The sequence below is a fragment of the Sceloporus occidentalis genome, unplaced genomic scaffold (genome assembly GCF_023333645.1).
Source record: "Sceloporus occidentalis isolate IW3139 unplaced genomic scaffold, rSceOcc1.0.p SCAF_205, whole genome shotgun sequence".
In the NCBI taxonomy this organism is placed as follows: Eukaryota; Metazoa; Chordata; class Lepidosauria; order Squamata; family Phrynosomatidae; genus Sceloporus; species Sceloporus occidentalis.
The window spans coordinates 1278047-1291143 of record NW_028317185.1 but is presented as its reverse complement, the minus strand read 5'-3'; the positions used below and the strand labels follow the sequence as shown (position 1 = coordinate 1291143).

General features: G+C 44.4%; 1 protein-coding gene across 1 annotated transcript; it reads left to right on the top strand.

Moving 5' to 3' along the window:
* Positions 1-1194: 1194 nt before the first annotated feature.
* Positions 1195-11962, top strand: LOC149277956 (ATPase SWSAP1-like). Its single transcript, XM_089502579.1, has 4 exons — positions 1195-1244; positions 10278-10461; positions 11058-11374; positions 11956-11962. The coding sequence occupies exons 1-4, from the start codon at positions 1195-1197 to the stop codon at positions 11960-11962; spliced, it is 558 nt and encodes a 185-aa protein (XP_089358705.1).
* Positions 11963-13097: the final 1135 nt, after the last annotated feature.

The window sequence follows — 13097 nt, the reverse complement described above, 5'->3', positions numbered from 1 at the left end:
GTTTTTCTAAATCCCATAACCAGATACACCCCTCACTGTCTGTTAGTTCAACATCATGTAACGAGGATAAAATAGTTTCTTTCATATTGACTCCATTGGTATAGCGATCACACGAAAGGTGAGTGTGTGCTCAGTGCAAGGAGTATAGAGGAGGCAGCGGCCATACCCCCACGGCTTCAGTTAAATCTCCCTTCCTTGAATTTTTCATGAAATTGTGTTGATTTTGATTCCCTCTCCAGAAACAGCAGACCTTATATTACACTTAATTAACACACATTTATCAGAACAAAGCGGTACCAAACAGCTGTAAAATATAAACATTTATTACAAAATGTATAAAAAAGTGTTTGTATGAATAACACTCATCTAAAATCTACAATATATATTTATACATATTTTACAGCATACAGAGTATTCATGCGCACCAGCAAACTCTTCTATTCTTTTACCCCTAACTTATTTCACCCCATTTTTACATTCACCCTCAATCACACCTCATCCCTGTGGGGTATTTCTTGTTAAAGTATGTATTTTTTATGCTTTAATGTGGTTTTACATGATCCAGGAATGAAATGCTATTTCTATCTTATACAATATATATATTAAGGGAGGAAGAGGGAGATAAATGATAACATTTTATATCTTAGATAGTATGACCCGCTATTTAACCCTTTGGCTGTTTGTAGACACCACGGTATTTCACGCTTTTCTAGATAAGAATGCCTTAATATCATAGAAAAAAAAATAATATACAAAATTATATACATGGCAGTGTTAAGCTTTTAAAATATAGATATAAAATTCTAATATCTATAAAAGGTAAACTTGTACGAAAATGTGTCATAGATGTCCAAGTGTAGAAAGCCCTGGTGCCCCCAAAGCACTGGCCTTCACTAAGAGTTAGAATCCCGATATTGATATCGTTTTCCTCTTCCACATCTCGCTAAGTCGACTCATTTTTGTCCACAAACTTAGCATTGTGAGTACACCTGGTGGAGAAGATGGTCGTTCTGGTAAATATTAGGGGATGGGGGGACGACTTTCCTCTCCAGAGCCAGACATGAGAAGATACGCATATTTCAAAGAGAGAGAAGAAGGAGGTGGCGGACATGGTGGACGTGGAGGACGTGGCTTGGGAGACAGGAGGCCCTCGCATGTCTCCACAACAGTGTACTCAAAGCTAGAGGCTGGACTATGCTTCCCCTCCTTAGAACACAGGTGGTTGGCATCGGACTTTTGCCAGTCATCTTCTATCTGTGGAGCCTCCAACAAGTCATTCTCATGTCCATAACTTTCACCATGACTGATCTTCAGAATGGGAGCATCTTCGAAGCCAGGTTCTTCTTGGCTCAGCTCTGTACTCTGGGTCTCCAATGAGTCATAAGCTACCAGTCTGGCCTTCCTCTTTGAAGTCTCCTCAGAGCCATGTTCCTCAAACTGGTAATTAAATGATTGAAGTTCCTTCTCTGCGGTTCCATCCACGCGGTCTGGTGTCTCCCCATTGCCACCCTTGCTGAGAGATGAGGTACAATTTTCTCATTCAATATCACATAATTATCCTTGGAAGGCAGCTGGACAGAGGATCTTGGTGATGTTACCGTGGATGAAAGCTCAGATAGTATCTCCAAAGCAGAATATGGGTCGTCATAGAACGTATGCCTGGAGGTCCAAACCCGGTAGAAGTCGGCTTGCCCAAGCCATAGCTGTCCACAAAGACACACAAAGAAGTGTTAGAGCTGGTACACGTTTCTGAACTTTTAAGAAAAAAAAAATTGCCAACAAAGATGAGATTAAAAAAAAAGAACAGATAGGCTACCTTAAAATTCCCTTTATGGATGGTATAGAGATCTCGAAAGTGACTGTCAGGAGTTGGGATCTGTGGCCAAACTTTGTGCTTGATGACGCTAAAATGTTAAAATTTGTCTCGTTATGGAAAAGTTCTCAGCACATTTATCACGCTACGGCAGCGTCACTTTTATAGGTAGATTTTGTGTTCGCTTACCTGATATATTTCAGTATCAGCAGAAGGGGTATGGTAACCAGAAGGAGGGAGCCAAAGACATACAGCATGATTTGAAGAGGATCTAAGAAAATAAAGATACAGATCAGAGTAAGTCCCGCAAGATCCTTCCTGTTAAGATCAGATCTAAGATAAAAAAGAGAGACCCCCCCTCTACTCGATCCTATTGTCTAGCACTAATTGTATTTACGTTTGAGAAGGTTGACTGTAGTATTCTGAATCTAAGGGGGTATTCCCCATCAGAACGACCCCCATTGCCGTAAATTGAAGGTCTAGTGGGAAAGTTCAAGAAGACCTCATCTCTTGCAAGTGGACAACCCTATATGTCTGGAATCAGTATGAATAATAATACTGATGATTAGGTTCTATATCATTAGGAAAAAAATAGTTTGCATTTAGGCAACACAGGAAAATATATAAAATCACATAAGCTTTTGGGAGCACAGAATGTTTGGGACCTGAAGTTGATTCTATCTGAAGAAGAGACCTCTGGGACTCTATGTAGCGTTAGAACTTTCTATGTTGACCCAGTTATAGTTGACTAAAGTATCCGGTACCCTTAGGACATACTGGAACACTCAAGCCTCCCACTTGTTTTGGAGTTGTCAACCTCATGAACATGATGAGTAGGTAGTTGAGGTCAACCCAAGATGTAAGACTGCAGTTGTTCAGCCCTGAGTTACGGCCATCCTAGAGACTCACCAATACTTGTCTCGATGATAACGGGGGGTGTCCATTCACTCCAGTATCCGCTGTACGATACGCCGTCCAGTCTGGCTCTTACATAGACCGTGTACTGTGTGAGAGCTTTAAGATCCATCAGGAGGACACTGAGCCCCTTATCCACCGACTCCTGAAACGAAAGCAATGATACCGCCTGCTCTTTTTTCCATTTGACAGCTTATGAAAACCACCACAGAAGGACAATTAATTTTATGATGCTACTAAGTATCTAGTTCTAAGCTATTGTTATCTGATGAAGGAATCCACCCTAGATGCCCGGTAGGATCTCTGCATGACTACCCTCCTGGTGGGCGGACAACCTTCAGCAATTGTCGTATTATGATCCTCAACATCTTCTGGCTGCCAGGGATGACGCAAGCTATAGACCAAGACCTTCGTCATTTGACATACTTCCTACTATCCTAGAGACTCCCATCTCACTTTAGATGTCCTCTCTGTATGTTTAGCAATGCAGCCATGGTGGTAATTTTCCTTCTGTCCCCTTGTCCTGCCCTTTAATGTCGAGGGGGCGTTTAACCGTGATCTAAACACTGGCTATTAAAGCCCATTTAATTGAGCTTGTTAATTGGTATTATATTTGTGAAATCAATACTCACTGTGTGCGTGTCTTCTTCTGAAGAGGAGTACTTTACTTCAAACTTGACGCTGTCTTCAAAGCTCATGGATGGAGGTTCCCAGGATACCAGATACCCTCCAAAAGTCTTCTCTGTCACTGTCACGTTTCGGGGAGGTTCCAAGAAAACTAGTGGGGAGGGATGAATGGAAAAAAAAATGTTTATCGAGTGTTAAAATTAAATATTTCAGTTTTACAAGAGTGACGGCCCTTGTCATAGATAAAGACAACAAGCCAAATATGCAAAACATCACTGAAACTTGATGTGGTTGATGGAAACACTTGGGTCTGTGAAGTGGGAGATACCAGAATCACAGAATCATACCCCTGGCTTTATGTGTAAATAAGTGGCTGGCACGACTTGTCCTACCGAGATCATTGGTGTAGAACACTTTCTGGTACAGAGTGAGCTCATCGTTGTGATATTGGGTCAGCGTAATGTTGATGGGCTCGAAGGAGAACACGTCAAGGGCTGGGAAGTTGCAAATGTACCACCAGGTATCTTCAGGGTCCACCTCTGTCGTCAGAGCACACGACTTTCTGGGTTGATCTCTAAAGATACAGAAGCCGAGTTATTCCCTGAGGACAGACTTAGTTTGAGACTTTCATAACCCCCATTATCTGGGGACAAAGAGACGGATGGATGATGGTGTGAAAGTTACATGATGTCAGTGTTCCCCTGTTACCCGGCTGCGTCTGTCCTGACAGAGTAAACCTTCCCATTCTTTCTTCACTTTAGTTTCCTCATATGCAGCCTTCACTTCAGTCACGCCCTTTCTTTCTCAAGTCTATTAGACCCCCCCTACTTTCCTCCAATCACCATTCAGTTCCCATTATTTTCTTTCATTTCAGTTTAGCTAACCCTTTCCTCATTGCTTTCCTTTCAATTGAGCTCCCCTCTCCTCATTATTTTCTCTCTTTTGGTTCAACTCCCTCTTATTATTCCCTCTATATCTCGTCTTCATTTTCTCTCCTTCGTTTAATTTTTTTCTCTCCTCCTATTTTTTCTCCTTCAGTTCCACTCTCCCTCTAGTTCTTTCATCTTCTTCAGTCTAGCTCTCCCACTGCTCATGATTTTTCCTCCTTCAGTTCAGCTCCCCTTCTCATGATCATTCCTTTCCTCCATTTCCACTCCCTCTCTCCCGACCATTACATTCATTCACCCATACTTTATTAAACCAATCTCCCCTAATTCCTACCCCTCTTGCTCACACCATTTCTGCTCTACTCAGCTGAGTTCCCTTCTTTACTTTAAGATTTCTAGTCATACTCGAACACTCAACACATCGACTCCATCCCTTTCTTTCTTCTTTTTTTGTGTTTAATATTTGTGGATGGGGGGGATCCATGGTACTCACTGGGACTGATATTCAAAGGTATAGCTGGTGTTTTTCTTTTCGCTGCTCTGCCAGAGGCAAACCAGTTCTGATCCAGTCATTGTGAAGCAGTACGGGGCAGTGGAATTCACGTGGATGACCTCATACACTGGGGTGAAATAAAAGCCTGTTGTAATGTATTGTTACCGCAAATTTACTTAACACTTTATAGTTTACAGTATAACATAAGATTAGATACAGTAACTTGGTCCTATAATAAGGGAACCAGTATACAATCAATACATTACTCCCTGCCCCATGCAGCTTACAGTCTAAATAAAAATATTAGCAATATCTGTATTATTTCTTCCATTATGTCTGATTACAGTAACCCAATAATGCCTTATTACCCCTGTAACACCTTATTACAGTAACCCGGCCCCTGAGTGCCTTATTACCCCTGTAACATCTTATAACAGTAACCCGGCCCCTGAGTGCCTTATTACCCCCTATAACATCTTATTACAGTAACCCGGCTCCCGAGTGCCTTATTACGCCTGTAACACCTTATTACTGTAACCCGGCCCCTGAGTGCCTTATTACCCCTGTAACATCTTATTACAGTAACCCGGCCCCTGAGTGCCTTATTACCCCTGTAACATCCTATTACAGTAACCCGGCCCCTGAGTGCCTTATTACCCCTGTAACATAGCATTTTATTACAGTAACCCACATGATGACATGCAGCAAACACATGTTGTTTACAGTCACACTGCTGTCATGCCGCGCTCGCACATAGTACACACTCTGTTCATAAACACACACCCCTCCCTCCTTCGTCCATCTGGCATCATAGATAAGAGTGGCTCTGCTATAGGTGGCCACGTGGCTTCCTAGACCAGAGCCACATACATACTACTAATACATGTACTTAGCTTTCAAAATTCAAGGTTTAACACTTTAAGTGCCAAAGAGCGGTGCCTGTGCAGGTTGCAACTCTCCTTTTCATACGACATGTAACTTTATTAACCCTATAACCCCTCCGTATATTATCTTACAATTCCAATTTTATCTACATGGAGTTCAAATTTATTTCTATATTTTTTCTCTAGATTTGCCTGAATTCCTTATTTTTTCTAATCTCTCCTTATTGTTTCCTTCTCATTTTTTTACAGTTTTTTTCCCCCATACTATGTTTTTTTCAGCTTTGTCTCAAATCCTTGTGATGTCATATTTGTTTTCTCACTCTTTCCCTTTCCCCCCTTCTTCTTCCCCTACTCCCAATAACTTGTGTGGCCCCCGCTCACTGTTCCTTTAAACATGGACTCTCCAACTTTACATTTAACGAGAGCTACTTATACTGAGTGATTTAATGAATTGCACTTTAGGAATTAAGGATAACATTTCATTATCTTATTGTTTAATGTTTTGAGTTTATTTTTTTTATTGTATTTCTTTAAAGGGTTAAGCGTGGCAGAACAGATACATACAGCGCCTTACTCTAGACATGGAGCGTGCCAACCGCTCGAAAATCCCAAGAAGCTCGCAATCTACAAGTTGGAGATCCCTGATTTAAACAATTAACGCATAGAACCTTATATACCCGGCTCGGAGTGACTCTGGGACTTCTGTCGGATCTAGAACAGGCACTTACCTCTGCGAAGAAACTGGGGGGTCTGTATTTCTTTGGATAAACTTCCTCGGAGGACCAGCAGGAAGATTAGGAGCAGCCTGGACAGGTCCCTAGACATCCTGGTTCTGCGTACACTCATGGTGTAGGGGGATCCTCCTGACACCCTTTCTATACCACTTTCTCATTCACTTTTTTTTACTCCCGGGGGGCCGCCTTGCAGATATAAAATTCTAATTCCAGCTCACATTGTGTATTTCACCATTTTCTCTCGTCTTCTGTTCCCTACTGTGCTTTTCGAGTCTGTCTGCCTTTACTCCGCTCGTTCCTCCACCCACCACCCATTTCCCTCTCTATCTCATTCACGCACGCCTCTCCAGGTCAACCTCATGCGCACGCTTTCTCTCCCTCATTCCTACCAACGTCTGTGGAGAGTTCTTTTCCCACCTGTTCCACATAAGATAAGACAGAAGCCTCCGCAAACAGTAGACAGCGACAACACCAGAAGTCGTCTCTACTTTTAGAGGGAGCCTCACGCCTCTACTGGTTTTTTGAGGTCCTGTCTGTAACTGTAACTCGTACACTTTGACATAGGAAGAGTCAGTAAAAAAAAATGGAGCAACAAGCTTGCCATGGACTTTCTCTAATTTATTACTGAATGTTTCGATAAATAGAATTTAGAAGCCTAGGAACATAGAATCCCCGCAACAGATAAGAACTTGGCCCGTCTAGTCTGCCCGTTTCTCCTGACGTAAAGTCTTCTCTTAGGTTCAGCGTATATCGGACGCAGTTTTTTTTCTTATTTGCCCGAGCTGGGACCACGCATGGCCTGGAACTTTACTGGGACCCCCAAATGTAGGAACAATGACAGTGAAGGTCACGCAGTATGCATCTGGCACATTTGAGGGCCAGCATTAGGACTCATTGTAATTCTTGGCACAGAATTACGGTAATTCTCCTGTGAAAAGAAGTTGCGAAACTTAACAAACTGATTAAGATGTCTTTTGCACTTGGGGGCAAATGGCCCCTCCAGGAAACCAAGTTCCCTCGGATACAGAAACGTGGCATCTGTGATACTTTAGAGATGGCGTCTGGGTTATGATGGAGACGCGGTGACCGCGCTGTAGAATGAGGCCGTTGTCCACGACCCGGCGTTTGGGAGTATCCGTTAGGCTTTTACTAAAATTATGTTTTTTTATTCATGGAAGAGCAGGAACTGCCCCACAAACCCTTCAGTCACCTTCTGCTCCTGCTTATCTATAGGACCACATACTGTCCCTCCCAAGCATCTAACGCGATATACAGCTGCTATCTATTTTTTTCCCGCCACTAACTGTTAACCATATGTGTGCTGGGGGGGGGGGGAACGGTATAAGAGACAAAACCTCCTTTGCTCCAAAACGCCGAGGCCCTTGGTGAGTTGAATTGTCCCCGTTTCGATCCGAAGATCCGAAACCCATTCAGCCATCTTTTCCAACCAGGCCCCAGGAACCATAGAACGTTCAATGGAGCTTAAATCCCAGAATATGCTCTAATGGCTTCTATAATGGAAGGTTGGGGCCAGGAGCCATTTGCTTATGGGCCCTTTTCTGCTCTGGTTTCAATGGCGACGGCTCACATTTAAGAACTTGGTCCTTTAATTTAATAAGCAGTGTCCCCCAACTTTGGAGCGTGATGGGGAGAGCTTACAAGCATCAAAAAAGTCAAAGTCACGTGGCCCTCTTGAGAACCAACATCCTTTACCCAGGACTTTCCTCCTCGTTCCAGGGCTACCTGGCTAAAGCCAGGGCCGGTGGAAACCCTAGACGTGACACCCCCTCTGATTCAGACACTCTAAGCAGTTGCCTATGAAGCCCGGTACTAAGACCGGCCGTGGGCCGCAGTGATGTCAATTAGTTATCTTTTATACTAAATATGTTATAAATAAGTTATAGGTAGTTTTAACCCTTTGAGCTTTGCTACAGTTTGGTTTAGGCTATATCCTTATAAACAGTTTACATTTTATTAGGGAAGCCTATATATTGTTTCATTCAGGACAGGCTAGGCTATCTATAAATTCAAGGCAGGCCGCGCATCCAGTCACATGATAAAGGGATAAAAATGCAAAAAATATATAATTTTCCCCAATGTTACCATAGACGTTCCAAAATAAATATTAAAACCATTGAAAACAAAATAATTTTCTACAAAGCCTCCATTCATCTAATACACTTCTAACACACGTGTAGTGGTACATATATGAAGAATACACACAAAGTATGGGAATTTACACAATTTATTGTACGGGAGAGACACACTTTAAAGTGTTGGAATACAAAGCTGCGCTAAAGACAAAAAATATAGGCAGAAAATATTAAAGCACACATTTTCCCCATTTGTAGGTCACGACTCCCTTCACCCTCATTATCAACCTGACTGGGGTGAAGGGAATTGTAGCGCTTTTTTTGTTTGGACCTCTGACTACACAATACCTCATCCCTGTGTATTGTTAAACAAGCGACACTGGATTTCTGGGGTAAATCTCTGTAATATTCACTGTACAGAGCTACGGAATTTGATGGCGCTACATAAATCAATAAATAAAATAATAATAATAATATTCACATCTGTAATACAAGTCATTTACAGACCCGCATATAGATGGTAGTTATAGTGACATCTAGTGGTGAAAGAGTGAACTTGCTCCAGACCACAAGCCTTATATATGTTTATTCAAATAACAGATGAAATAAGTATCTTGTGATAATACCTTTTTTTATTGGACTAACAATATAATATTTTTATTTTTATAGATATGTTTAAAGGGCCAGTTCCGCCATCATTTGCACTTTAATACACATGACAGCTGGCAGGTCCCTTTAAATTTATATGATGTACCCTGTTAGAATACTTTATGGAAGGACTCAGTGGGCTCTTGAAGATGAAAGCGGCTCATTCTCTCTCCTGTTTATTCGCAGTTATTTTTATTGATGTTACCCTTAAGAGGGCCACGTGGGTTCTAGACAAAAAAGAAGAGTTTAACCATTGGAAGCACCATTCATTACATAAAATAATAAACCGGGGTGCGATTTTTCATGCATGCGCCGAGCTAAGCGCAAATTATCGGCTTTTGTGGCTAAAGTAACATTTTTACACAGAAGCCGGGAGTTACACAATTTATATATTTTATGTCACCTCCAATCATATGGAAAACGCATCGTATCCGGAAACCTTTCAAACATTATTCCTTTAACTACAAAGATCCCATCTCATTCCATTTCTTTTGTCTCTCCATCTTTCTCACTACCTTTCTTCTTCCTTCCTTTAACCTTCTTTCATCTCACCCTTTCTTTCTCATTTCACTCTGTTCATCTTTTTTCTCTTGATATTTCTCCCCCTTTCTCTGACACTCTTTCCTCTCTGTCACTCTTTCTTCCAACCCTTCTCATTTACCCCCCCCCCCTTCCTTGCATTTCCCTTTCTCTCATTCTTCTCCTCTATTTGTTAGTGGTCTTTCTTTATTGTCTCCACATCTCCCTTTTTTTTTTTTGTTCACCACCTCATATGTTTACTTTTTGCTTCTCTCTTTCAAGCACGATAGTTGCGCAACAACAATAAAGAGCACTGAGAACTTCCCTGCGTTTCAAGCCTCAGTCTGGCGTATGCCACGCCCCCTCGTGTAAATTTAGTCAATCAATTGTGTCTGTCCTGGCACCGAGGTTTGATACGCAGAATATTGTAAATGCAGTTAATGCTTCTACCGCCTCCGCCAATAGTCTCCAGGGGGTGTGGCTAGGCTGTCCCGCACATGTGTTGCACTGTTGCTATGGCTAATGCGCTGCGCAGGGTATTCTACGAGCTGAGTGACCCGAGCGAGCTGTCAGCTTCTGGAGCAGCTGGAAGTCCTGGCCCAGAGAGGGCAACTTCTGCGGTTACTGGCCCTCAGGAGCCCAATTATGTTTGTTCCGCATCCTGTGGCCCCCAGGGGCCGCCACTGTTACTCCTTGGACCTCCAAATTCCGGGAAGACGGGGCTCCTGTTCCTGGCCGCGGTGATGGCAGCTGAAGAGGGAGCGGGGCCTGTGATTTTCCTCTCCAGAGACCCTCTTCAGAGACTGCCTTGGGGAGGGAGGACGGCAAGAGACCCACTCACACTCAAGGTACTGGAAAAGAGTTCAGAGAGCCAGCGCGTGCGTGCTGCCAACCGGCGCGTGCGTACTGCCAACCGGCGCGTGCGTGCTGCCAACCGGTGGATGAGCCACTGTGTGCGTGCTGCCAACCGGTGGATGAGCCACTGTGTGCGTGCTGCCATCTGGCGTGTGCCTGCTGCCAACCAGGGGATGAGCCACCGTGTGAGTGCTGCTAACCGGCGGATGGGGTGGGATGAGCCACCGTGTGCATGCTGCCAACCGGTGGATGAGCCACTGTGTGCGTGCTGCCAACCTATTTATTATATAGACTGGAGTTTTGGTTCCGCAGATGGAGACAGAAGGTGTGAGGAGCAGAGTCTTTCTACCCGAGTTCAAGCAGATTTGGGACATTCCTTGAACACAGATATTCACCTCCTGCTCAGAATATTTCAGCACATAGGCTGTTCTGGGGAGGGGGGGCATTTAGTTACTGTGACATTGGATTCGGGGGTATAGCGGACATGTTTGTGAGCGAAGCCCTATGATGTCATACCTCGTGTAATTATCTTTTAGCAGACATGCATAATTTGTAACCCCTTTTTCTCTCTTTTTTTTCTCCTTTTTAGCAAATCCGCTTTTTATACCCCCCCACTCTGGACGAGCTCCTGAGACTCCTGTCGTCCCTCCACCTCACCCCCCCGTCTCCTTCCCTCATCCTGTTGGACGGCTTGGATAGATACCTCACTTCCGCGTGTGGCCCCCAGGACGGGGCTCTCCTGTCTGCTCTTCTGCTGGACTCTGCTTCTCACCTCCGCTGCGGTCTCTTGGTGTCCGCAGGCTGTCCCGCTGAGCGAGCCGATGGGGCGTTTCTGGCCGTGGAGAGGTACTTCCGGGCCCGGTGCCAGCTGTACCCTGAAGGGGTATCGGACATGGAGGACAGGAGGTATAGTGTCGCCTTTAACCCCTTGTGCCCCGAATGGATGTTGCATATACCACAGGATGGATCTCTTAGACTCGCCTCTTTAAAGTCCCAGAAGGGATTATCACCGGGAAGTCGCCGAGCGGATGGCACCAGTCCAGCTGGAGTTCCAGTTTAAAGTAAATACCCCATACTGGGCACTCTGGGGGGGTTAATGGTTGATACAGTTATGGTCTGTAAGATATACGGGACCATGGATTCGGACAACTCTGGGCTGTCCATCGGGTGAATAAAGTCAGTACTTTCTTACCCCCTCGCTGTGGGTAACAACCCCCGCCTTTCCATGTCTCGGGGGTAATTATTACATCATCTCTGTACAGGGCCGGCAATGCTTCGTGAAATCACGTAAATCATTCAATTCTATGTTAAAAAAAGAAGTCCTTCCTGGAAGTGTGATGAGTAATTTTTCATTCCCCGCAGCTGGAATGAAATTATATATTTTTTTCAGTTTTTTTCAGACCTCGTCTTATTTTTAAGGTCGTTTTATAATCTGACCTCAAACAGAGTTCTGACTATAAGGGGACCGGAATCCTCCTCTCTGGCAGCCGGTGAACGCCTGCGCGACACCCACAGAGAACCTCCGCTGCTGCCCGGCACTTCTGCTGGGGCTTCTATGACGGAGCGCCGGCGTGATGTTACCTTACGGTGCTCAGTCATAGAAGCCCCTGCGGAAGTAGAGGTTGTGTATGCGCATCGCGCAGGCGTCCACCGCCTTATATTCAGGCTTTTTCTTTCCCCCCCCCCCCCCTCTAAATTAATAGCGGTATTTAAATTTGGGGGGGGGCTCGTTTTATAATCCACTAAAAAAAGTTGCCTTTGGGAGAAGCTCTGGCGCAATCGAAATTAGTCAGAGCACTTCCTGCGCATGCATAGAACCAAGCGCAGCGCAAGGTACATAATTACAAGTCTTTTCTAAGCAGAACTTCGGAAGAACATGCGCGATTCCACGAGTGAGATTGTTCAAGCACATCGAGCAGACGTGCCTGCAGCGGGGGCTGTTTACGCTCGCATCGCCGCTGCCGGTGAACGTCTGTGCGATGCGCTTAGACAACCAACCATTGAAAGTGCTGGTAGGGGAGGCTGTCTGAGCGTATCGGGGAGTAGGATACGGGTCCCCTGCACCGCTGCGGGGGATCTGCATCCCAACCCTGCTGCCTGCCCGGCACCCGGAACTGCATGTCCCGGGCGCTAGACCCCGAATATAGGCTGCACCCCCACTTTAAAGACTTTAAGTGCGGCCTATATTCGAGCCAATACGGTATTATATATCACACACGCGTGCAGCGGCACCTTGTCATATAAACGCACTCAGACGCACAATTCTTACTAAAGTGCCTTTTATTGGACGGCTCATGCGTTAGTATCGTCACATCGTTTGCCCAGTAACGCGTATACACAATCTGGTCAGTGGTCTCGGGATTTGGTCCTTAAGTTGCGGCCTCTTTAGTGGCCCCTTTAGTTAGTTTTTAAATAATAATAATAATAGAGGGTTGGGCTGGGGCAGGTTAGTTGGTCAGACTCATTATATCATAACAATAAATTTAACCTCGTTACGGGGTTAGAAAAGATAGTGCTCTGAGAGCCACCGCTTGTCTTTTACCGGCCCTGGACTACATCTCCCATGATGCACTGCCAGCCAAGCTAAATTACCATTATTAAAACATTTGCTATTTTTAAATAAATCCTT